This window comes from Hippichthys cyanospilos, chromosome 10 (assembly GCF_059441005.1).
Source record: "Hippichthys cyanospilos isolate Australia breed blue-spotted pipefish chromosome 10, RoL_Hcya_1.0, whole genome shotgun sequence".
NCBI lineage: Eukaryota > Metazoa > Chordata > Actinopteri > Syngnathiformes > Syngnathidae > Hippichthys > Hippichthys cyanospilos.
In genome coordinates this window covers 6,947,481-6,972,313 of record NC_142378.1, presented here as the reverse complement: position 1 = coordinate 6,972,313, position 24,833 = coordinate 6,947,481, and the positions used below count along the sequence as shown (strand labels likewise).

General features: G+C 40.2%; 1 protein-coding gene across 2 annotated transcripts; it reads right to left on the bottom strand.

Annotated features, from left to right (window-relative positions):
- Positions 1-19: 19 nt before the first annotated feature.
- On the bottom strand, positions 20-24,726 carry ipo13b (importin 13b). Of its 2 annotated transcripts, XM_088425724.1 has the most exons (23): positions 24,602-24,726; positions 24,159-24,275; positions 19,293-19,418; positions 18,867-19,223; positions 18,230-18,483; positions 15,507-15,647; positions 14,783-14,924; positions 14,547-14,713; positions 14,353-14,473; positions 13,349-13,496; positions 13,083-13,264; positions 12,971-12,997; positions 12,146-12,280; positions 10,633-10,782; positions 9,155-9,235; positions 8,926-9,063; positions 8,511-8,607; positions 5,260-5,312; positions 3,612-3,678; positions 2,350-2,408; positions 2,178-2,267; positions 1,874-2,055; positions 20-1,742 (listed from the first exon to the last, which is right to left on the bottom strand). In XM_088425724.1, the coding sequence occupies exons 2-23, from the start codon at positions 24,225-24,227 to the stop codon at positions 1,646-1,648; spliced, it is 2,883 nt and encodes a 960-aa protein (XP_088281850.1). In that variant the 5' UTR covers positions 24,228-24,275; positions 24,602-24,726; the 3' UTR covers positions 20-1,645. The 2 variants fall into 2 exon arrangements, 1 of the variants encoding a protein (XP_088281850.1); XR_015866990.1 differs by lacking the exons at positions 20-1,742; positions 1,874-2,055; positions 5,260-5,312.
- Between the last annotated feature and the right edge of the window lie 107 nt (positions 24,727-24,833).

Genomic DNA, 24,833 nt, shown 5'->3' with positions numbered 1-24,833 from the left:
CAGATAAGTCAGAAATGAGTTTCAGTCTTAGATATATTTAATAAATTAAAGCCAAGGTACAAAAAAAAACAATGTACATTTCAAACCTCCCACGATTTTTCAGCAAATCCTTCTTGAAGTTTCAACTTCTTTCCCTCACATGTATGAGCATCCAGTCTGTCACGCCTGATATTTCCTTAATCCAAACAGGTCAATTGTCCCAAAGGCTTCCCCACCTTCACCCACCAAACACAAACACATGCTACATATCTGCAGGCACCTCGGATAAAACAGCAGGATTAGAGTGTGGATGGGCGTAGATACATTTGAATGCTGATGATGGCCCCCTTGGCCGGTATTCTTGCCTCTAATTGGATCCTTCGTTGAGGCGATTGCTCCTGATTTCGGGGAGTCTAATCCATGACTGTGTGTCTGGTAAATTGTGAGGCTTGAAGAAGTGTCTTTTTTTAATGAAGTAAAAGATGAGGAGGTTATACTCGTGTTCTTGTAGGTCCAATATATGTGCGCTGGACAAGAGGCTAAAAACGCAGCTATGAACAAGCACACTCAAAATATGCCGCATAAATGACTACTATGGACAATTTTGATTATTTTTATGACCGGTGCAAGGTTAGGAAAACCGTATTACATGGTGGCCTTAAAGTCTGGACACATGGGCCAATGACAGCATGAATGTGGTGTTATTGCATCACAAATGTTGGAAATAGTTGCGATATTGATAAATCATCAAAATTGGATATTCATTTAGTAAACCATGGGACACGTAAAAACGCAAACCAATTGACAATTTATAGAGTCTTAAATGATCTTGACAATGAAGAAGTCAAGGGTGAAGCAAACTCCATACGAGATGACTTGCGCTCAAGCCTTGAACAAGGCAAGTGGAATAACCACTGGGCCACCGTGCTGTCCTGTCGAAAACGTTACACAATAATGTGGCTTTTTTTCATGTGTCCAAACTTTAGGGATATTGTCCTCTGAGAGCCTTATTTGACGATGAAATAATGATGATACATCAAGCTCTCGCAACGTCCCTGTTTGCCCCGCTTTTCCCAGAGTTCCCTTCTCGTCCTTTATTTTCAAACGCGTTGAAGAAAGGCGTGCGTAACATACTCACACGACTTGATCATTTGGCAAGAGCAGGTATCACAGGGCGGTACATAATACGCCCCACACCCTAAAACAATTACATCACTTTCTCCGCAATAGCAGCAGCACAACTTTCTCAATATATCTGTGTTTATATATATATATATATATATATATATATAATATACGTATTCATATATGTCATCCTGAATGAGAACGTCTAGTAGCTACGTTACGATACCATTATCATTTCACATGGATAATCACCAAGAAACCACAGGAAGATCGAGAGAAGCCGAACGAGACCCACCCCTGCAAAACGGATTTTTGTTTTTGGGTCCATTTTGAGGGCTCTTGCTGCGAAAGGAACCTAGGGGACACGAGGAAGCATGCTGGGAAACTGAAGGAGGACGGGGGGAAAAAAAGCCTCCCTAAAAGCCACAGGGGTGTTTGTCCCTTTAATTAGGTTCCTTGTCTTGTCCCTTCATCACAAGTTCCTTGGTGGCAACGTCGCCCATTGGGGTTCTGTTTTTTTTTTCCCCCCCAGCGTCGGTGCTCAGTACTCCGCAGCGTACTCAGTGCCGTGCAGGCCTCGGCAAAGCAGCGTAAACTCCTTGACGATTTCCTTCACCCGACGCTTGTTTACTCGCTCTCTACATGGAAAAAAGTCCAAGAAAAAAATTCAAGAGTCAATCAGAATGGGAGTATGTTGGAATTCTAGCAGTTCCACTGTTGTTTCAATAAGTACTAGGTTCACATTGTCCAAATTAGCCCATTGTGTTACCTTAGTATTTGCTGGGAGAAGTGGTCCTTCTGTGATGATGTCACCCGTGAGGACGGGAAGCCCGGTGGCTGCAGCGCCACTTTTAGCCACACGGAGAGTAGCGAGAAACAGTGCTTGTTCAGGCTGAATAGGACCTCCGCAAATTGGTCCATCAAGTTTCGGGAAGCCCCCCCGCCAATACCCTGGAAGAGTGGAAAACAATATACGGAATAGGAATCTGTTACAATTTGTGGTCTTTGTTATTGAGCAAAAAGGCATTTCCCAACTATTGAATAAACATTTTTACATGACATGCATTTCTCACCTCCAGAAGGGCATCGATCAGCAACTTGCCGTCCTCCTGTATTAGCCTGGCTACTGGGGGAACGTCTGAACAACGAGGCAAGAGCTCAGTCTGAAACGGACACGAGATCATCGGCAACATGTTTTCATCTCCAGCGTCATTTTACCAAAGTGATTGCAATGTGCGCGCTTACAAAGAAGAGACATGTCGCCTTGACAGTTGGAGCCTCGGGAAACTTAAGCGATAGAAGCCCTGTAAATGAGAAAGAAAAGTAGTCACGGCAGTGTCTGCATTTTATAGTTACTGGAAATAAATGTTTGAAAAAAGGTTTTGAGTCTATAAGTAGTACAGGTTGATTTTCATGGGATATGTTTTTAAGATGGCTGTGAATTAAAAAACAAAATATTGAGATTAAAACTGTAATCTTGAAAAAATTAAATCATCATTACATAAAAATATTTGATATGTGTCTTTTTTTTCATAGTTTATCATGTGAGAACTAAGTTAAATATTTTTTAGCCCCCCAAAATTGTGTGACAATACATCTTAGTATTACAAAATTAAGTTGTAAACTTTCCACAAAAAATGGTGTTTTACATAAAAAGTTTGACTCAACATTTATACATTCAGACAAAAAGCAAGATTAAAATAACTACAAGAATAAAGTATCATTTTTTGCTAAAGGGTGAATTATTTTTGAGACCAAAAAAATTTACATTTCGAACATTTGATGTAATTTTACCCAAACAAAGAGTAATATTTTGGAGGGACAAAAACTAATATTCTTGCGCTAGAAAGTAATATTTTCCAGATTTAGTCATATCAAAAACTTGTATATTTGAGATTATGCATACTGAAAATTTTATAGTAAGACAAAAACACAAATATTTACAGGACATAAACCAAGATTAAAGTTATAACATCGCAAGACTAAAGCTCTGTGTTTGAGAAAACTTTGTTAAAAAGACCACATTTTTTATGGGAATAATAGGGAAAGTGTTAAAGTCAAAGGTTTTACAAGACTAAAGTCAAAGTCTTACAAGAGTCATAATGATAATGTAATACTTTCAAGATAAAAAAAAATAAAAATCTCTACCACATTTTAAAAAAGGTATCAATTCACTTATAAATTTACTACTGTGTGAGAGTCTCGATTTTGTTTTAGTTGTCTGAATGGAACCAGGTTGATTACGCATCTTCTGCCATCTGAAAAATATTTATTTGTTCTGCCTTGTCACTGTGTCACTAGCATGGAGAGATGAGAAAAAAACCTACATTATTTGTCATCAGTAAATAGATTTGGCCCAATTAAGTGAAATTAGATGATTTCCTGCGGCACAACTGAATACCTCGGTCGGAATGAACTTATTTCCCGCACCAAATTTGAACTTCCAACAACCAACACTCGTAGTTCACAGCCTGGTGGAAAAGCGGCACCGAAAAGCCCAAACTTACCACAGTGATACACGGCTTTTACGTCGAGGTTCTCAGACAAGTACAAATCGGGTTTCCGTTTGAGGGCCTAAGAAGCAAACAAAAGCATTATGCCGGTTTGTTGAGAGGCTGCAGTGAAAAAGTACTTCCTATCCTACCTGCCTGGAAGTCAGATCTGAGAGAAATATGGGGCTGAGAACAGATCGGCCTACCAGACCGCAGCACTTGCCTGACTCTTCAAAAACTGACAATGAGCTGCTCCTAAGCACAACTCCGCAGGTATAACAAAAAAAAAAATTGCAACCAAAGGTTTGAAATCATAAACTTAAGTCAAAACTAAAGGCAATGATGGTTTTGGGCTGAGACTTGAAACCTTTGTATTTTAATGTGTGTGTTTTTGGTTGAATATGCAACAAAAGTGTGCAGGTAATCAACATGTGCAGATAAAGAGAAATACAACTCATCTCATAACAACTAATTCAGGATGGAGGAGAGAAGACAGATAGAGCAGGAAAAAGATGGCGGATACATCTATCGAAAGATAGAAAACAAAAAGGGAGAGGAATGAAGACAACAACAATAACAACAAAAAGATTTGAATAAGACAGACAATCCTTCAGCCAATTTGTCTGAAGTGATTAATATTACAGTTAAATATTAATACTTTGGGGGCTCTGATTGGCTGTGGGCTGGAATGACTTGAAAAGGAAGAGCGGCTCAGAGACTAAGCAGTCACCCTGGTGACTAACACGGGGAACATTCCATCTTGTTCAACTAAATGACTTACCGTATTTTCAGCACTATAAGGCGCACCGGATTATAAGGCGCACCCTCAATTAATGACATATTTTAAAACTTTTTCAATCACAATATAGCAATACTCAAAGTAATAACAATAATAACTCAAAACTCTCAATAGCATAACAACTCAGTGTCGATATGAGCAACCTTGTTCAACTGTAAACACACAAAAGAAACAGGTAAAGCTTACTTTATCACTTCATTCCCCATCTACGAATCCCAATCTCAATAATGATCCATATATAAGGCGCACCTGATTATAAGGCGCACCATCGGCTTAAAAAAAAAAGCCTTTTAGGTGCGCCTTATAGTACGGAAAATACGGTACTTGAATTCTTCAAAAATGTTGGTGCTTTCTCAATTTGTGCTACTGCCTTTCTGTATAGATCTTACACGTTCGCTCTTTTCTCCAAGGGCAACGTTCGTAATTCATTTTAGTTGTCGCCAGTCCGTGTTTTCATTACGGTCAAATTTGTGTAGTATACAATTGTGCAAAAGCAAATTGGTAATGGAAAAAAAAACTCCCAAATATTGCAAAAAAGTTTTACGCTCTAATGAGGTGGATTTTAAGGTGTCAAAATATGTAATGGAAACACTTTTTTCCTCCATTTGCATGCATTGTCCTGCATGTTACCAAACAAATCAAGTAAAAAATTACCATCACATTTTTTTCTGGCAAGGTGACTGTTAGAATGCTGAGCGTTTGAGGCGAAAAGTCATTTCCAAAGCCACACCATACGCAACAGGACATTATAAGGGCCGTTAACCAAGACGAGAGGAGAGGAAGAGCACAGAGAGAAAAAGAGGGATTAGAAAAAGAGGAAGAGAGAAACCCAAAAGTGAGTGAAATAAGTAACCAAAAACACACCTGAGCTTGGAGTTGCATAAATGAATCAACAATATCAGGATGATCCCTGGGTCCTAAAATATAATAAAGATGAAACTTAAGAAATCAAAAGAGAATAAGAATAATATACAAACAGCAACGGAACAAATTCAACAGTCATGTGGAACTCAAAAGAGAACTCAAAATATTTCATTGAAATAATTCACATGTGAGTAAGGAACAAAGAGGGGAGGTAGGGAGAGAAGGGGGGCGTATTGGGAGGGGGGGGGGGCGTGTGAAGCGTTGGCGGACTATTGGAGGGAGAAAGAAAGAAAGAAAGGAATAGGCAGGAGACGTTGATATGGGTCTGTTTTTCGACAACAGAAAGAAGTAACAAAGAGAGGAACAGAAGAAACCTAAGAACAAAAAGTGGCTTTGGAGTGGGAACCCAGGAGGCACCTCTGTTACTGTGACGCTTTGGAGGAAAGGGGGCCAACTCACCCGTTTGCTTACCTCCTTACCCTGAAACACCAGCCAGATCATGAGGAGCAATTTTGAAGATCATATTATGGCCTTTTTACAGTTCCTGTAAAATCTGGGCACTCATCCTTTTTTCTTTTTTTTTAATTGATCTAGTAATTAGATACTTTTGATGACTGCAGCTGGTACCCTTTTCAAACCATCTTTTCAATGTATTATTTTAGTGAAAGGTGTCTTTTTTTGCTCTTTGTCCAATATCACTGTCCCATATGAATTCCACTGACATGCACTGACAAAATGTCATTTTCTATATAAATGATTTTTTTGAGGTTGAAGGAAGTCTAATAAGGTTAAAACCTTAACTTTGGTGATTCATTTAAATTTTAAAGGTCATTCAGTTAACTCAACTCTATAATTTCTGTGGTAGCTGAAATCTGCAAACTTTGCAACCAAACTGATTGGAGAGTCACCAGCATTAAGACACAAAAAGGTGGATGTTTAACATAGTTTTTAAGTTTGATAGGCTGCACAAAGCTCATTGAAAATAAAAATACAAGTTTGCACTTTGTGGAACCACACTACCGAATTTTAATGGCAGTCATATTTTACTGGAAAAGAATTGTATCACAGAATCAAAAGAAACATTTTTTTTTATTTTTACTTCATGATTTAATTCCAAGACTCAAATATTTTTTTTACAAACTTCATAGGAAAAGGTTGTTGTAAAATGTGAATAATCATGGAGAATGTGTGTGAAATAAATTGTAAATACTAGATATCGCTAGTATAATGTCCAAAAAAAAAAAAAATCTGCAAAAATGCATCAATTTGGCTGACCATTTTTGGTCAATATTTGAAGGGCCATTACTGTCCAATTTATTTGGTTGGGCCCTACTGAATGGCTCTTATGCATGGTTAGTATTCGAATCCTATTCTTCTATATTAGCCCCAGAAATCCACAGTTTTCCAGCATTAGCCAAATACAACATTATCCTTTCACAGCACATGTAAAATTGAGCATTTTTATATCCTTTTCACTCATTTTCTGTGTAAATGGCAACATTTCTATGTCAACTGGAAATTTTCAAGCCAACATCCAATTACCTACATTCTTTATTTTTATTCTTCTGCCTTTTTTTTGCCACAAAGGCCATCAACTAAGTCAACCTATCAATATTCTGCCAGAGAAGGTATCTCAAGCCACTTAAGCATTAGGTGGAAAATTTGATATGTTTCACTAGTTTGTGACCCAAAGACAGGCGGACATATACTAGATGAACCGTCCCAAGTATCTGGGCTTGTGTTTCAGGAAAAGGCATCAGCATGAAGGGTGTGTTGGAAACCAGCTCACCAGATCCCCCTTTGCTCCAAAGATGAACCCTCAATGCGGAATAAATGGTTGGGAAAGGGTCAGCTAGCAGAACCTCCCTTTTATGCTGGACACAGACCACTAGACTTTCATTTCAAACAATAGTACCAATTGCAAACATCTTTAAAAAAAAAAAAAAAAACATTTAAAAACACAGGCAGTCCAACAGCCTGACACTGATGGGTCAAAATTAACGTTTACAAGGCCAACGTCTGTAGTGAGCGCCCAGCTTTCGCTGTTCCCACACTCCAAACACATTTCAGGCTCAAGAACCCAAGTTCCCCAAACACAAACACACACACCAGATCGCTTACTGAAGAAAGGCACCTGCTCGGAAAGGAAAAAGTTTTGAGTCAGGGAGTGAAGCAGCCATTACGGAAGCAATCGAAAGCAGGTAGGCAGGAGACAGTGGTGGGGGGCGGAAGAGGGGAGGAGGCAACATAAATGAAAGCGGGAGAGAACGTTTTGTTTTTTTTTCCTCCCCTGTGCAATATATGGCCCGAGTGCCAATTCCCAAAAGAAAATTTTCAGACTATACTGAAACAATACAGTCACGGAACAAAAAATGAGGTACACCGTCACACTTTGATGAAATCATTTGCAGCACAAATTCTGCCTTTACAAAGAAGAGGATAAAAATCCTCAATTGTATGTTAAATTGAACTGTGTATTGTGTATTGATTGCATCATTTACCAATAGCTTTGTTTTTTAACCAAAAATAGTTTGTTTTTTAACCAAAAAGACATTTTGTTAGCTAAAGTTTTTAAAGATTTCATATTAAAACAAACACAATTGATTTTTTTTTTAAACTTTTTTGTCAAAAATGTAGTTAATGGGTAAATACAGAATACAATTTAATTGTTCTAAGATACAAGTTTGTTCTTGTAGCAAAAAAAAAAAAAAAAACTTTACCAAATATTTTTCAAAATTAAACTTTTGTCAATATTATACAAGACTATCATTACATAGAGTCACATTAGGGAACCGATTGCTGCATTGTTTTATATGGCTCAAGTTTAAACTTTTAATTTGCATAGTTAATTGAACATCTATCTGACAGTACCATGAAAGCATCACTATCTTGGTGAAGGCAGAATTTTCCACTACGGCTTTAGCATCGACCCATTACGCAATGCAAGTGTAGCAAGTGTCATGTCTGGCGAATGTCCTGAATATTTCAACAAGTTGACACAGAATATTCAAGTAAACATTTGAACAGTGATGTGTTTTATGTCGCAGTCAGTTTAGCTTTAAAAATGTAGCAACACCAGTATTGCCACAGTGAGAAATAGGTCTCTGTAGAGAAAATTATATGAAAAATGCAAAGTGTAGTTTCATTCATCTGTGCTGTGTGGTACTTTGGACCATGTGAAATGAAAGGCAACACACACACATTCAACGTTCTTTCTTTGGGGCGCATGTCACAATATTACCAAGTCCTACCTTGCTGGAAGATGGACAGCGTTACAGAGGTAACAAGCTCAAAGAGAGCTTTGATGGGCGGGAAATGCTCTGCCTGGCTGGCAAAGATGTGGACCAACTGAAACAATGGCAACAAAATGCCGCAGAATTAGACCTGAATGAATGTAAACAACCTGTTAAGATCCTTTAAGATCTATAGTCATAGTCAGTTGGTTATTTTTAGCACTACACTCCTTGGTGGAGTTGCCCTGGCAACCCATACTATTGTCTCAAGTGATTTTCTTTTTTTTCCGTGACAAAGAACAACATTAGAAAACAAGTAGAAGAGCATAAGTAAAAATAACGTAAACATATTCAGATGACACGGTCAAAACAAAGACACTTTATTTCACTCGTTCACTACCATTCGTGTCTATAAATATTTATTTGTGCATACCTGCCGTGTCAGGTCAAGGGCCGATGCTTGAGGGATGGTGCTGTACATCTGTCCCAACATTTGGCTCAGCTGCGAGACCATGGGGGCAAAGTTGTGCAGCAGCGTCTTTACCGACTTCTCAAAGATGGCACACACCGCCTGAGAGGCGAAATAGCGTCAAGCTTACATGTCAGATAGAAAGGAACAAATGTCATCACATTTCAGCAACGGAAAGAAGGAGGTGACGCACCTCCACCACCTGCGAGTCGTTTAGCCACTTGCTGAGTACGTTCTGTATGAGGGCAAACACTTGCTGCAGGACAACCACCACCTGTAGGCACACAAGAGGTAACATGCGTTCTCCTTCAAACCACTTATATTGTGTTGAAGACATTAAACTTGGTCTTGGATTTACATTTTGATGAGAAGTACAGTAATAGTGTTTGGATGGGTGTCAAAATAAATTATTTTGTTATTTTGACTATTCTTCAAAGTCAAAGAATTATGTTTTTTAATTGCGTTTATCTTATTATTTATAATATCCGATTTAAAGCATTCTGTATGCTGATTAGATCTGTTTAAGACATAGGTGTCGAACTCCAGTCCTCGAGGGCCGACATCCTGCATGTTTTCCGGTTTTCTTTCCCCAACACACCTGATTCAAATGATTAGCTCATTAGCAAGCTCTGCAGGAGCTTCAAAATGATCCCAATCATTTGAATCAGGTGTTTTTGAGGGAAAAGGTTCGAAAACATGTAGGATATCGGCCCTCGAGGCCCGGAGTTCGACACCTGTGGTTTAAGACATCGGACTTCTTGAGCTTGAGTTCTTAGCGTTTGCAAAATAAAGGTCAATCACACCGTGGAATGAAAATTGACGCGGCTGTCATTGTGTTTGGTATACACAGACAGGCTCCTTTCATGGGGAGGAGGGCAAGTTCAGGAGCAGAAGGAAGACATGAAAATGGAAGAGCATGTGAGAGTTGTCGATTCGATGAATGGTAAATCAAACTTTAAACCCGCGACGGCATCTTTGTTAGAGTGATATGCATTCTTTGTGAGATTCTTTCATCTGTGAAGCCCTTTGAGACTTCGGTGATTTAGGGCTATATAAATAAAATTTGATTGATTGATTGATTGAGAAGATTGCTCACCAAAGAATAGGCTAAACTTTAGTCTACCACATAAATGGAAAGCACCCAGCTGTGCCTGCAACCGCAGTTAACGGTAGTCACAAAGATGCTGATGTAGCAAGCCATAGAAAAACTCAAGAAAATCCTGCATTTGAGTAAGTCTGCGACTGACAGGATGGGATATGTTTTATTTTGAAAAATCATTTAATTATTTGCTTGCAGACAGGAGTAAGCAGCACCATTCCTCCTGATGGTAAGACTGACCTTGTTTCTGTGTTTTATGATTATTTTATGTTTTATTATTATTAATTTGCCCATTTAAAAAAGGTAGATACTGCACGGGATTTTGTATGAGTGTGCGTGTGTTTGCGGGATGAATTGATCTGTGAAGGAATTGTTCCATTTCAATCATTGATCATGTTATCGTGACAAAACTAGCTCACTTTATATGGACAAAAGCTTTGGTCTAATGCATGTTTAACCTCAAGCTATGCAAGTGTCTCATTCCATATGTCAGCACTCAGTGTGACATTCATTCTTCTCATCATATTACTTGTAATGATGGCAGGGAGAAGTGGTGATGGGGAAGCACTAACCGGGTTGGGTCCAGGAGGGGGAGGGGCTGTTTTGACAGGCGCAGAGCCATCCGCTGATTCGTCATTCTGCTTACTGATGTCAAGTGTGGTAAACAGGTTGGACAGCAGCCCCAAGATGTGGATGATAGCTAACTTATTGGACGGATTAGGCTGAAAGAAAAAATGGAAGAAAACAGAAAAGAAACATAAGAAAAACTTAAATATACAATAACAAACAGTATATATGGCAAGGAAGAATATTCAAACAATAATTCCTATTCCATTTCTGAAGTTAAGACAGAGATGTGACTTAATAAAAGCTTCCCCCCAATAGATGCCTTTGCAGTTGACTTAATAAACCCGTCTTTGGTTTACAACTAACAAGCTCCCGCCTAATTAGATTTCTTTCGCATGACTTGCGTCAATCATGAGCACACATTTATACAACAAAAGTCATGTGCTATGTATGTCTCATGACCAGCACGTGTTCGAGCATAATGCATTAAGATCAGTGCATAAGCAAGCTTTTAGTGTGCCAAAATGTTTGGGTACCCCAAGCAAAAAAAAAAAAGTACTTTATGTATAAGCCAAGGAAAGCTCTGCTAAAGGCATCAAATAATAAAAACAAAAAACATACATAATACCAATTTTTACATGGTGTGCCAAAAAACTCACTCAGACTGTATTTTTTGTTTGTTTGTTTATTGGAAAAGTATATCCAATCATATTTCATCCGGTTAATGACCTAACACCCAGTTTTAGTGACTGTTGTTTCCATGGTGATGCGACACAGTACAAATGGCCACGCTATGTTCTATAATTCGACACCTCCCTAGACTCGAGGCTGAAGGTCTGCCCACTAGGAGCCACTATTAGTCCAGCGACGGGCATCCGAGCTCATTTGCCAGTCTGATGTCATGCTGACAAAGCAAATGCAAGACAGTAAACAACAGCTGGGAGGCAACAAGGATCGATGAGGTAGTGTGTTCCTGCGAGTGTGTGTGTGTGTGTGTGTGTGTGTGTGTGTGTAGGCTGCGGACAAAGATGAAGGAAAAGATTCATCTTGGCTGATGTCTGGTAGCACCCCGCAGCGATCGGCGGCAACTGTTCCACGCTCGTTAATCAGTAGATGGAAAAAGGCTCCCCTGACTGAAATACTGACTACTTCAAAGCAGAAACAAAAATGTAGTCTGCGTTGCTGGGTGCACATGTAAAAGCGTGATGAGCGAGTATAACTGTGTAGGCTGTGCATGTTGGAAATGTTCCACAGCAGTGACACCACACAGACGCACACGGCTGTTACTGCTGGCCAGAGTCCAGCCGAGCTTGCTCTAGTACTATGCCACTTCATGAATTGTATTTTTCAGTAACAAAGCTCCTATTTCAATTTACTCATAATGTGTCTAGCAAATCAATTTTGCAAAATGAAATTAATGTGTTTTAGCCCCAACAAAAATACATAAATAATTGAAGTCATAGATATTGAAAAGGGTTTTGTGTGTGTATACAGGTATGTGGGTTCTGGTCCACGCACCGTCTCTTCCGCCAGCTTCTCTAGTTGCTGAATATAAGGCGTGATTAGGGAGTGAAGGTTCCTCAGGATGTCGTCCACAGGCAGCGCAGAAAGCAGGAAGCCCAACGCCTGCATTAGCCACATGCACTGACTCGTCTAGGAAAAAAGGAGGCCAATTCAAATTAAGAAAGCGTCATTTTAATTGGCATAACATAAAAGCTTTGTAAAATAGAAGGAAGAAAGTAAGGCCCAGACTTAACTGGATTGTTTGGTTTTTTTTAGACCAATGCTGAATTTTGGCAGAAAAAAAAACTAATTAAGCTGCAAATCAATTTAAACTCAAGAATGGATGAAACAGCATTTGTTTCCTCCCAATCTATTACAAGAGGTGTTGATTATATGCAACTTTTTATTTTTCACAGGCTAGTATTACCGATAGTAGCGATAGTGCTTTTTTTATGCTGTTATACATACTTATTTCTAAGAAATTTCCATACTGCTCGGAGTCCCTTATTAGTGTGTTGTAGCACACGTAAGTGCCATGAGAGATCCTCGGGTGTGCCAAAGAAAGCGATCACATTTCCCTTTAGTTGGTTTGAAAGTTATTTCCAACAAATAATGCAACTTTGTTTATCTATGAGCATGGGTGGAACAATTAAATGTTTTATTAAATAGTAGAAGGTATAAAACTGACCCATGTATCAACGTTTCATGAAATTTTTGTTTGCTGGTGTGTAATGTAAAATGGTGACTTGGCTGAACAAAAGTTGGTAAACTGCCATAAATCATGATGCATTTTCAATGAACCACTTATAGAAGTAAATGAGATGAATACCATAAACTGACCTTGTGGATCTGCTTTACTAGAACCTCCTGTAACAAAAATGAAAAGAGCGTAATAAATACATGCATATGAACTTTAACATGGTCATGGCAAAAAAAAAAAAAAAAAACGGACCTGCGATACAGCTACTATGTTGGTGGCATAAGGCGGCAGATCACTTTTGCACTCGCGGCAGATCTTCTTTAGTGTGGAAACGGATGAGATGGAAAGATCTGGGTTGCCCAAAGCCTGAAGCACCAGGGGCAGAACGCTGCTCAGCATCACCGGGTGGTCCGCCAACCACTCAGCCAAAGCGCCTGGTGAAAAGAAAGTGTGCACCCTGCTCACAATGCTTCATTGCATAATAGAAGCAAAATTTGTCTATGAGGTAAAGGTCTCACCTATAGTGAACATGACCGTGTCGGCCAGCTGAACATTGTTGATGCTGATTCTGGGGATTAGGCCTATGAGGCCCGGAATGACGTCAGAGTAATTGACGTCTATCGTCTCCGCGATGGACTGGAAACCGTATAGCAAAGCTTCTATGTGCTGGAAAACGACATTTCAGTTATTGTCTTGCAAGGTGCCCAAACTATGACCATTATTAAGTGGCTTGCAGCATAGATTAATAATTACATTTGCTGCTAATAAATTTGTTGCACATATTTAAAGGGCTTTTCGAACAATGCAAAACTTAAATTTAACTAGTAACATTTCCCTAGATGGCAATGGTGAAGAAGATAATGAATTCTTAGAAGCATAAAGGGATTTCCTCCATTTTTCTTCAAACCCCAAAATGTTGTCAACCCTTAAGTATCAACAGTCAAAGCATATAAACCATAAGCGATTGCTTGATTTTGGTGTGATTGATTTAAAAAAAAAAAAGTCAAAATGGCCCTTCCATCTTTAGACTTTTCAGTATGTAGCCCTCAGAAGAAAAACGTTTGGACGCATTGTCCATTGGACGCATCGTTTTTGGCATCTAAGTCTTAATCATCATCCATCTACTCAGCTAAACTTTGTTTTGAGATCGCGGAAAGAAGTATGTCAATCAAAAAAAAAAACCCCAACCCTGCAATTTTTACATCAAATGCTGCTCACATTGAGGTAAAGATGATCAAGTAGATGATTGTCAAGAACTTGTTTTAAGGAGTACCTTCAAAATAAAAGCATCTCAATGCCGTTGGTTTCAAACATTATTTGACATCCTACATTTTATTTTGAAGCATTGCTGTCTGATCTGTTTTTTCTTTTTTTTTAACGTTATCGTTAACGGTTGAGGTAAAACGAGCATTAGCAATTTATATTTTGTAATAGCTTAAAATAAATAAGAAAGTTGGATGTCTGAAATGCCTACATGTGGATATTTTGAGAAATGTCATCTGACACACATCGACCCACCCACCTGCCATGACGTGGGCTGCTCTGTATTCGTCAAGAGTCGTCCCAGCTTGTCATAGAGATTACTCAGCAGCTCAGCACCCAGCATCTCATACACATACATGAGCGTGTCGGAGATGTCCACCCTGAAGGAGAGACGCTATATTTAACCTCTTTCAAGAGAAAAAAAAAATCCCAAGCGCTTGCAGAGCCACCAACCTGTAGATACGAAACTGCTCTTTCTCATCTGAGGACCAGGATGCGTACTCCTGGTCCGAAGGGAACTGAGCTTTGTGGAGCAGAACGTCCACTAACTGAAAATACACCGGCCTGTACACCTGCAGGTACACTGTCTGCTTGTTTGACTCGAATGACATGATTTCGTCCTGGAAGGCAATGAAAGACAATCTTAAGTAGCGCGACGAACACAGCAGATGGCCAAAGTGAAGCCTTACTTGCAGCGTGTACCAGAAGGTGAGTGTGAGCGAACTGGTAGTCTCGTTGACTGGGTAGTGGCCAGGGATGCCCGTGCAAAACATGATCATGTTGACTAAAGCCAGGAAGCTTTGCCAGTGATCCAACTGCTCCAGCAGAATCCTAAGAAGAGAAGTAGAAAAAATATTGGGTTCCTTTTATATGTATTATTTAACTAAAATGACATAATTAAAACCTCGGAGCTAGTTCAATTTCACAGTGCTTCTGGTTTGTTGATTTTTTTTTTTTTTTTAAAAGGGATACTAAGCTTATTTGGCCATTTTCAGCAGTAAAAGGTTAATATGTTGTCAATAATTTAATATCTAAAATATGTTTCATGTGTATTTTATACCTTAACAAACACATGCCATTTGCTGCCAACAGAAAAAGCAACTTTGCTCAAGGCTCAGGTAATGACCAATCACGGAATGTATTAATTTTACAAATAATTTTCATTAAATTAATTACAGACAAAATATCAAAATAGTTTTTGCCGTAGGCGACTCTTGTTATATTGTTGTATGTTCTTTGTATTTACTATTTACATGATCAAAGATGTTATTTGTTCATTTAATATTTTTTCCCCAAATACACTTTTTACCAAGTATGAAATTAGTGGTTCTAACTAAGCCAATTTTCTTTAGTTAACGACAATTTCTTAGGGATCCAAGTGTAAACATATAATTCAGAAGAGCACAAACCAACCTGGAGTGGTTCTCTCCCAATGTGACGGCAATGCGGCAAATGCCATGGCAAGTCTCCATGTCGCCACTCTGGACGGCTTCTCTGAGCTGGTCCTGGAGAGCCAGCACTGGGGGGACCAGCTTCAGCAACGTGTTCACGTACCTGTACGACACAAGCACACAAAAGATAGTTAACAATTCATCAAGGATACCGACTTGTACATAGTTGAGGCTCATTGTGGAAGTAAGTCAGAGTAAAGCCTTGAAGTTCACTCAAAATAGATCCTTGAGACAATTCCGTGCATTCATGTATGATAGAAATGTCCACTCAAGTTTGTGTCAATCAGTAATGTTGGCTAAATTAGTCTTGCATTCATGAACTAAAGATTGAGCAAGAAATGGGCACCTGCAAAATAAATTTCAGATCTCTTGTCCAATTCTGTGAACGGATCCTTGACACTCTTTTCCAAACACATGTTGATCAGGGACACTTTGTGCCCGGATTTTTTCTTGTTTTTTGTGTTGATACATGAAAGTGGGGGCTATTTATTTTATCTGATCCGACACACCTAGCAATTAACACCTACACAAGATTGAAATCAAAGCTATTGCTTTGCAATCATCCAGTATTTTGTCTTCCTCTTCATCTATAACTCTCTCACTTGACTGAAAAACATTCACACGCAGCTAATTCACTCTGGGATTAGCTTGCACGACATCATGAGACAATGTCATCCTTAATGGCGTCATGAGATAGCGTGACATTTAAAGATCAAGGGCGTGTATGTGTGTTGAAATGTCATAGGCGATGTGTGTCCGAGTGTGTGTGTGTGTCCGTGTGTGAAAAAGCAAAAAGAAAAAAAATTGCTGTGTGTGTGTGTGTGCGCGGTCCTCCGGGGACCTTTGGACAATGTCGATAAGGGGCGTGGTTGCAGCAAGGTTCGTGAATTAACATCCACAAACAGCATCCATACATGAATGTAACTGCATCACAAATTAATATATATCAGATGAACACCATATTACATGCTCCCGTGTCTTGCCGACAAACTGACTCTGCAAGTAGCACTTAACAGCTCATTCATTTTTAACAGGTGCTGGCTGTAAAGTTACGGGTCGTGTCCTTTCAAGGAAGAGTCACATGATGCATTTTTTTTCTGGATGTTTTTTTTGTGGTCTGTAACAAATTAATGGTGTTGAATGCATTCAGTTGAGAAAACATTATTTGACATACATTTTGTGGATGAGTAGAAACTCCAGAGACCCAATTATTTGCGTTTAACTATCAAGAAGTCAGTTTTGGAGGTATTATGGGGAGGGTCTGTTGCGGTCTCCCTGCTCCCCTTCAACGGTACGCTTCCCAACTACTCCCTGTTGCGATCCCCTCTGCAATTACCTCAGAGACAGGGGAAAAAGGTTGCCTGGCAACAGAACGCAGCTAGACCAATCGCGTGCTCTCAGATGAGTTGATTGTGATGAGTTTAAACAGAAGAGAACCCTAGGCAGGGGGGGGGGGGGGGGGGGGGGGGGGGGGGGGGGGGGCTAATAGGCGGGGGAATAAACATCAATCTATAGATTTCAGGAGGATGTAAAAATAGCTTGAGGCTTGCCTTTTATTAAAACTATTAAGACTACTCATCACATTAAAAGTGACACGTCAGCATCTAGATGCTGAACAGTCTGGAGCAGCGGTAAGAACCACCATCCTTTTCGCCCCCCATGCTCACTTTGGAGAAAAGGGGTAACGAGCGCTTGCCACATCTGCATCGACCAATTGCAATGACATCTTGCCCTGGCTCTGTAACCATAGCGACGCCAGCCAACCAAGACATGCGCTCTCCTTCTCCACCCCCTTGCCTTTCCTCCCCACTTTTAGCTGTCAACATGCCCCTCCATCACAAACCCTCCCTCCTTTTATGCCCAACCAGTGCCCACCCACTCTGCCTGTTCCCAATGCAGTAAAAACATTACTTCAATACCAGATATTTTTCCCATATTTCCACGACAAGCTTTCATTCATATAGTTATAATGGAATATCCATGGTAAAAAAAAATGTGTATATGGTGGGTCATATAGGGCCATATATATTTTGTGAAGTGTATTAGGCCATTTCCCACAGTGATTTTGCACTTTAAATAAATTTACTGTTTAAACAAATCAATATACATGCTTCAAAGAGTAAATCAATCCAAATGTTGAACAAACTTGTATTTTGTTTTTTAGATAAAAGCATTTTCATCTGAATGCATTCTTTTAAAGGGCCAAAACATAAACAAATGATTACAAATGGAACTTTTTAGTAGCTTTGCTTAACCTCTTCACATTGGTTATTCTTCGATGAATAAAGTTGTTATGAGCACACAATTTTCCTTGTATGTGGAAATCATTTTCTAGTGAAGATTTGTTTTGTGTGAATGCTGATATGAATCTATTAAAGCAAGCAAGTGATAAAGATAAGCCTAGTTTTCAGCTAACCTTGAATCGTTCCATTGTGAACAACTTACCGAATACCTTAGCAAGTTTTCAATCACAATAAGACTCGTCTGCTAGGTGACACAGCGATAATACATCAAATGTAGCCACCGGGAAATTGTTGTTTTTGTTTTCATAACGACACATTCCATTCAAGAATGGAATGCATTTAAGGATTTTCTTAGGAAAACACAGTCAATACATCACATTTGGCTGCTTTGTGTCCCCAACTTCTCATTTGCGTTTGACCATATCTGTACACTGGAACGTACCTTTGAGAGTCAGGCTGTGAGATGGCGTTAACCAGCGCTTCCACAGCGGTGTCAAAGAGTTCGGGGTCAGGCAGGGCGACAAAGCAGTCATGCACCAGACTCTCACTCTCACTGAGCGGGACATCCAGCAACACCCACGATGACAAGCAGCGGAGCACCCGGGCCTTCACCGCTCCAGGGCTGTCCGTCCGTCGCAACAGTTGCTGCAGCAATGGGCACACGGAGCCCCACTCCTGTCCCAAGGCACCCCGGACCTAAAAGGAAGAAGAATAGGATTTGTGACACTGTAGTAACAGCATCTACACATTGGAACTTCCAAAATTGAGCCAACCTCAAAGTTCACCTGGAAAATACATCGCAACAGTAGGGTAGGGCGTGTAATCAAAGTTAACAATTTGGTCATCCTTTTCCTTCTGAAACCCATGTACGGGGAATCGGAACCAAACTGATTGAAATATGAACGGTAGACATTCCTAGTCCAAGGTGATTTCCTCTTTGCTTGTCAAAAGTAAACAAAGGGTCACTGAAGGTTGTACACTATCAATAGGTGCTCATGTGAATGTGAGTAACACTTAACCCAAATATGGTAATTACGCTACAGGAAATGGCTGAATGGACGTCAAACAAACCAACCTACCTGTCCCTTTCTGTACTGTGGCAAACGGCTGGTCTGGAACTCCTCTGGAAGGACGGTGAGAAGCTCCAACAGTGCCAGGCAGCGCGCCCGCCCGTCAATCCCTCCGCCCTCCTCCTGGAACACTCGCACCATCTCGGACACGGCGCCGGGCCAGGCCTCTGGCATGGTGTTGAGCGCTAGTGATGCTAGCGCCACGCACAACCGCGTTAGCACCATCTTGGCACCCGAGGAGAAGCAGGCGATCTGTGTGAACAGCTGGCTTTTCAGTGACTCATACTGGTCGCTGGGGATGTCCGACCAGTAGCGGGAGATTTTGGTGTGGAGTGCGCTGGCCCCAAAATACTGGATCTCCGGGACCTGTGGAGTGACACGATGAATATCGTTCGGTTTTACTAATATGTATGTGACTGAATGTGAATTTTGTACCTTGTCTGGGCTGAGCAGAGCCCAACAGAACTGCCATGCTTGAGGGGACACCTGGGCCTGCATAAGCCATTTCTGGGCCAGATTCTTGTTGTCAATATTGGGATCATAGTACAGCTGGTGAAGGGCCTAACAGCAAATACAAACAAAGGTGAATACAACTCAATTAACATAACATTGAAGAGGAAACCAGCACATAAATGTTCTTGGCAAAAACACGCTCTGATTAATATTGTGTTCGAGTAATATGAATTAAATGGCTAAATCCAAACATTTTTATCTAGTCCTGAGTCCCGAACAACTGAGATATCATTTTTGGTTGACAGCAAACGGCAAAATGGCCGGCCCTTAAGGTCAATAAAAGTGGGTGGATTTTTCTACTTAATTCATATTGCACAAATGCAATATTAATCCGAATGCTGTGTTCGGACTAGTGGTGTCCCATCAAACATATTTCAAAGAATTATTTTGGGTTCCCCTTTAAGCCTGAATACATTTACAGGTGAAACCTAGAAGCTTTCATTAATTATAACAACAAATTAAAAAAAAAACTGTTTTAGTTTATTTAGAATTACTCCAAATTATTTTTATTTGATAAAACCCAGAACAATGAGAGGACTCTGACATATATTTGGTCTAGAACAGTGGTCCCCAACCCCCGGTCCGCGGACCGGTACTGGTCTGTGGATCAACTGGTACCGGGCCGCGTGGGCTGCACCCGAAATAATGTTTTGGAGATGATTTAGTTTAAGTCTAGTCTAGAATATTGTGTGCATTAAAGTTGATGTTCTTGGCCATTGCATAAATAAACCTCCTTTATTTTGCCCTAAACTCCAGTTCCACTTGAAATAAAAGTGTAAAATGCCAGCAACATTGTTTAATATCGTTCCCAAAAAAGCCCCAGGACACTTTTTATGCTATTAGCAAACGCGTTGACCTAAAAAACGCCGCGCTGAAGTACAGCTGCTGAGTGGTACTGAGCAGCAAAGGGGGCTGGAGAACAGCAGAGATGAATGATGGCTTATGAACGCATGCAGGGACAAATTTGCAATAAAAGCCAGGTTTAACAACATGGAACCATTCATCAGCCACAACATTCAAACTGCTGACAGGTCAGACGAAGCAATAATCGTGCCCACGAGAGCTTTTATATTAAATTCATATTGAAACTGCTTGAATGCGGTTGAAGCTGTAACTCGTATCTGGTTGCATGTCATGCATGGAAAATCTAAATTATTTGGAAACTGGGCTATAATGTTGGCGGGAAAACACATGAAAATGTCAAGTGTGGAGAAAGTTAGTCGGTACAGTATTTGGTGAAATTTATATATCTTATACAAAAAAAAAAACGATTGAGTTGAAAGAAATGTGAGTTCAAACATTTCGTGCCGACCTGTTAAAGGTTTTATGATGGCCATGCTTTCACCCTGGAAGGCTTTAATTAAATTCTACTCATCATTTCCTTTCCACTTCTGATGTAATATTAATATTCTGTCTGGCTAGAAGACATTTTAGAAATTTCATTTCCCATTTTGGTCATGAAGCCATGCTTTCTTTTTCTAATGCATAAAAGGTGGATAAAGGAGAAAAATGAAGAAGCTCTGGCAATCTTCCATCACTGTAACAAACAAATGTGCATTAGGATGTTTTGTGAGTCATCACTGCTCTACTTCCCTATTCGGCTAATTGCACTCTTAGAGTTGAACGCAGCAACGTGATGGTGGCAGATCATTACTGAAGCTCACAGGCCTCACTTTACTTTCCAAGCCTTAACTGCTCACATTCACAGATTTAAAGGGGACGTTATGCATGAAACAATTCCCATGTGTCCCATAAAAAAAAGTCTGTGACATGTTTTCATCAAAACACATCCAAGAGTAATTCAATTTGTTTTGTTTTTATGGTACATTCAAGAACGCTATAATACTGGGCCAATGGCGATTCTGGATTTTGGTTACCATGACAACCACGGGCAGAGCCTGGTAACTTCTAATTGCAAGGAAATGATCTTCACCCAGCCTAGCTGATTTTCATCATGAACAAAGACCTATTGGATGATAAAAGATCTAATTGGTTGTTTAATTTCATATTTGACGGACGGGCAGACATTTAAAGCCCCGACTACAGGGCTACCTTGATTTACAAATGGCCCAACTTATGGGATGTTTAATTAAAAGTTAGCAATGTTGTTGTTTTTTTGCTTTATGTTGTGAATAAGAAAGATGAAAATTGGTGTATAAATCTGCTTCTATCTCAGGTCATTTTCTGGGTTTGGTAACATGACAATTGTAAAGCGAGCCCAAGGGCACTTTGACATCAATTCGTTGAGCTACTTCTCAATGTGACCACTATCTAGCTACTCACAGTGGGAACCCGCCTGTGCCACCTGGCTGCACCTGAGTACTACAGTGGGCTGTCGACAGAACGGCCGCTGAAAGGCGGAGGAGTGACGCAAGTGTGAAAATGTCCCCTCGGTCACAGCCTCGCCATCTGCTCTCATATTTGCCAAAGCCGCAGTAAATTGTGCCAAGTGACTCAAGTTAACGCAAAGAGGCCACAGCAAAGAATCAATGAAACGCAATGAGATATGGAAAAAATAAGACCTGCTTTCACTGGCAAGGTAATAAGGGCGCATATTTTCACACTTTTTCATATGACTGCATTGTTGACTGAGAATGTGAGGAAGAGGAAAGATGAGTAATAACAGAGCCCCAAAAGACAAAAAATGTCTTAAAAAATGTTTTGCTTTGCAGCGTTTGATGTTAACTTCAGATGTTTTCAGTCTAGCAAATTACAAAAATAAAATGAATAAACTTCACAGAAATACAAGATGACAAACGATTCTGCTGCATATGGAGTCAATGTTAATGCTAATGAGGATGTGGCGTGCATTTCTCATCTTTCACTTTTGGAGGCCATGTCAGTGTGTGGCTTAACAATGCGGAGCGTTGTCCGCCGGACCAAAGAAAGAACAAAAGTGCAACCGCCGAGCAAGGACCCATCATCTCCAGTCTTATGTAGACAACTATCTACACACACCAACAACCATCACAATGGAGCACATTACACTCAGTTGGCGAGTGTGACTATTCACCATCAAGACTATACAAAACACAATACAGCAGCAACAGAACGGTGGGTTTCCTCTCTCACAGTAAGTGTATTCATGCTTTGGATTTTGAGCGTCCACCAATAGTGCCATCTTGGCAGAAGGGAAATATGTTGAAGTGAGTTGAGGCGCTCTAATTTAGAAAGAGGTCAAGCTGCCACCATCTTGCGGTATCAAGGTGCCAAGGATCATAGCATTCTAACCAGTGATACCAAGGGACTACTTGTGTCTTGAAGATGGAGGAGATGTTTAATTTGGACAAAAGTAGTGCTTCGTCAGGACTCTGAATAGTCTCTCAGCAATAATAAAACAATTCTACTTGTAGATAAATGCTGTTTGCAGCAGTGGTGTACAAACCCATAATGAAAAGCTGACATCAAGATAATGAAAGAACACTTCACTGTTGCTGTAATACTGTATGTTGCCATCACAAGGTTCTGTATAAGCACAATTTTGTGAGATGTAGAAAACATGGTCAATATTACGCACATCAGGTACTTTCACTTTAGATGACTTGAATGTGAATAAGTTATGAATGAACCTCACAGTCACATTAATTATGTATGCAATGGTTACTTGCTTCCTGTCTTAACTAGAAAAAAAGAGAGGATGCAACTAAAAGATGATAAATGAGTGAGTACAATAGCAGCATCGTCACTGTGCCTTTCATGACATCGCCAACCTCTATATATGCCCCTCCCCCTCTGGTCCACTCTGCACCCACTAGACCCCGCTCCCTTCCATTTCAGCACATTAACTCGGCTCTCTCACACACATACAGACACACACACCTTCCTGTCTCCATCCTCCCCCACCTACCCCTTCAGTCAGTGGCTGTAGCCACCCAGCAGGGAGATTTATGGCAGCAACACAACACTACACACAGTTCAGCACCCGAAATCAATGTTGTACAAAATGGTGGATGAACAGGCCCTACTGTTGATTTAAAGTTTAAAGATCTGTGCAACAAGACCATTATTTTGACACCATAGCTCCCAATCAACATGGATGAAAGACAATATTTAGAATTATGAAGAAAATATGTTTTGTATCATAATGCTTTTATGATTGAAGAAATTAGACATTTGTTGCACTATGCAATTGGTGACAACGGATCACTCTGATTGGCTATTAGCTAGTGAATCAGTGCATGTTAGTACCCTTAAACAGAATAGAAAATGTAATTACCTAATACAGTAGATTAAGATCAGCAGAATGTTGCTTTTTTACTTAGAATTGTTCCTTTTTACATTACGAATGTGTTTGGCAATGTTCTGAATTGAAAATGTGCAAAAGTCTGGATTTCTATTTCACGAAACCTTGAAGGTGGATGATATAATAAACATTTACATTTTAGTTATTGAATGGCTAAACAGGCAATGGGTTCATATGAACATGTGCATGTTTACTCCCACCAATTGGTGAGGCGTTTTGTCACCAAGGCCCACCTCACAAAAAAAAAAAAGCCTGACTACGCCCCTGCACGTTATGTACTCCTCGACAAGATGTACTAACTATAACACTACGTCAAGATGTGCTCAATACTGCCACGTTAGCTTCCAGCAAGCTATTTAAAGTGAATATTATGTTCCACAGTGCCAAGTTTATTTCTGACACATTAGTTGGTGCTGTTTGAAAAGGTGCAGAGTAAAAGGTAACAATGTAGACTGTTAAGTAAGCATCTTGTATGCAGCAGTTACATGCATGTCTTTTCGAGTCCGAGACTATACCTGCACAAAACAAGATGACGATAACCTTACCTTTTCAACGTTCTCCACGGTGAAGTCCAAGGCGTCTTGCGTATTTCCTATTCTTCCCGATGTCTCCATCCTAACAACCCCCTCTGGGGCACGCAGCTGTCAAATGTCCCCTAACCCCTAAAAACACACACGAGAAAAAAGAAACAAACATCTAAAACTGAAAGTTATTTGTCCTGACATCACGATCAAGTGGGGCAGGGTCATCTAGCGGATGCTAGCCGGCGTGCTAACGTTAGCTCGCCAGTCTTGACAGATAGCAATGAGCTAACATGCTAACACGAACCCATAGCGAAACATTCAACACGGCGACCAACGAGGCTAACTTTAGCAACGCACGCGTCCCGATACGACACGTACCCTCAATAAACCGCAAAAAATGCCCGTGATTATTTTGTGAGAGGCCGTGCCTGTCTAAATGACAATCATATGGAGGTTTTCCGAACCTTTCTGTCTTGTGGAGACGAGTGACGATGCGGGCTGGCTGGCAGCTTGATGCCGCTGCGTTTGCTGTCGCCTTGGAACTCTATGCTGCGTTCCAGTGCTGTGGGAACTCTTGGCATTACCCGCCTGGCAGAACCGCACACAAATGGAAACCATCAGAGCGTTCCTTGTTGTTGAATCTTCCGCTTTCTCCATAGATGACAAATATCCATTCTCAACATGCGTGGCTCAAAA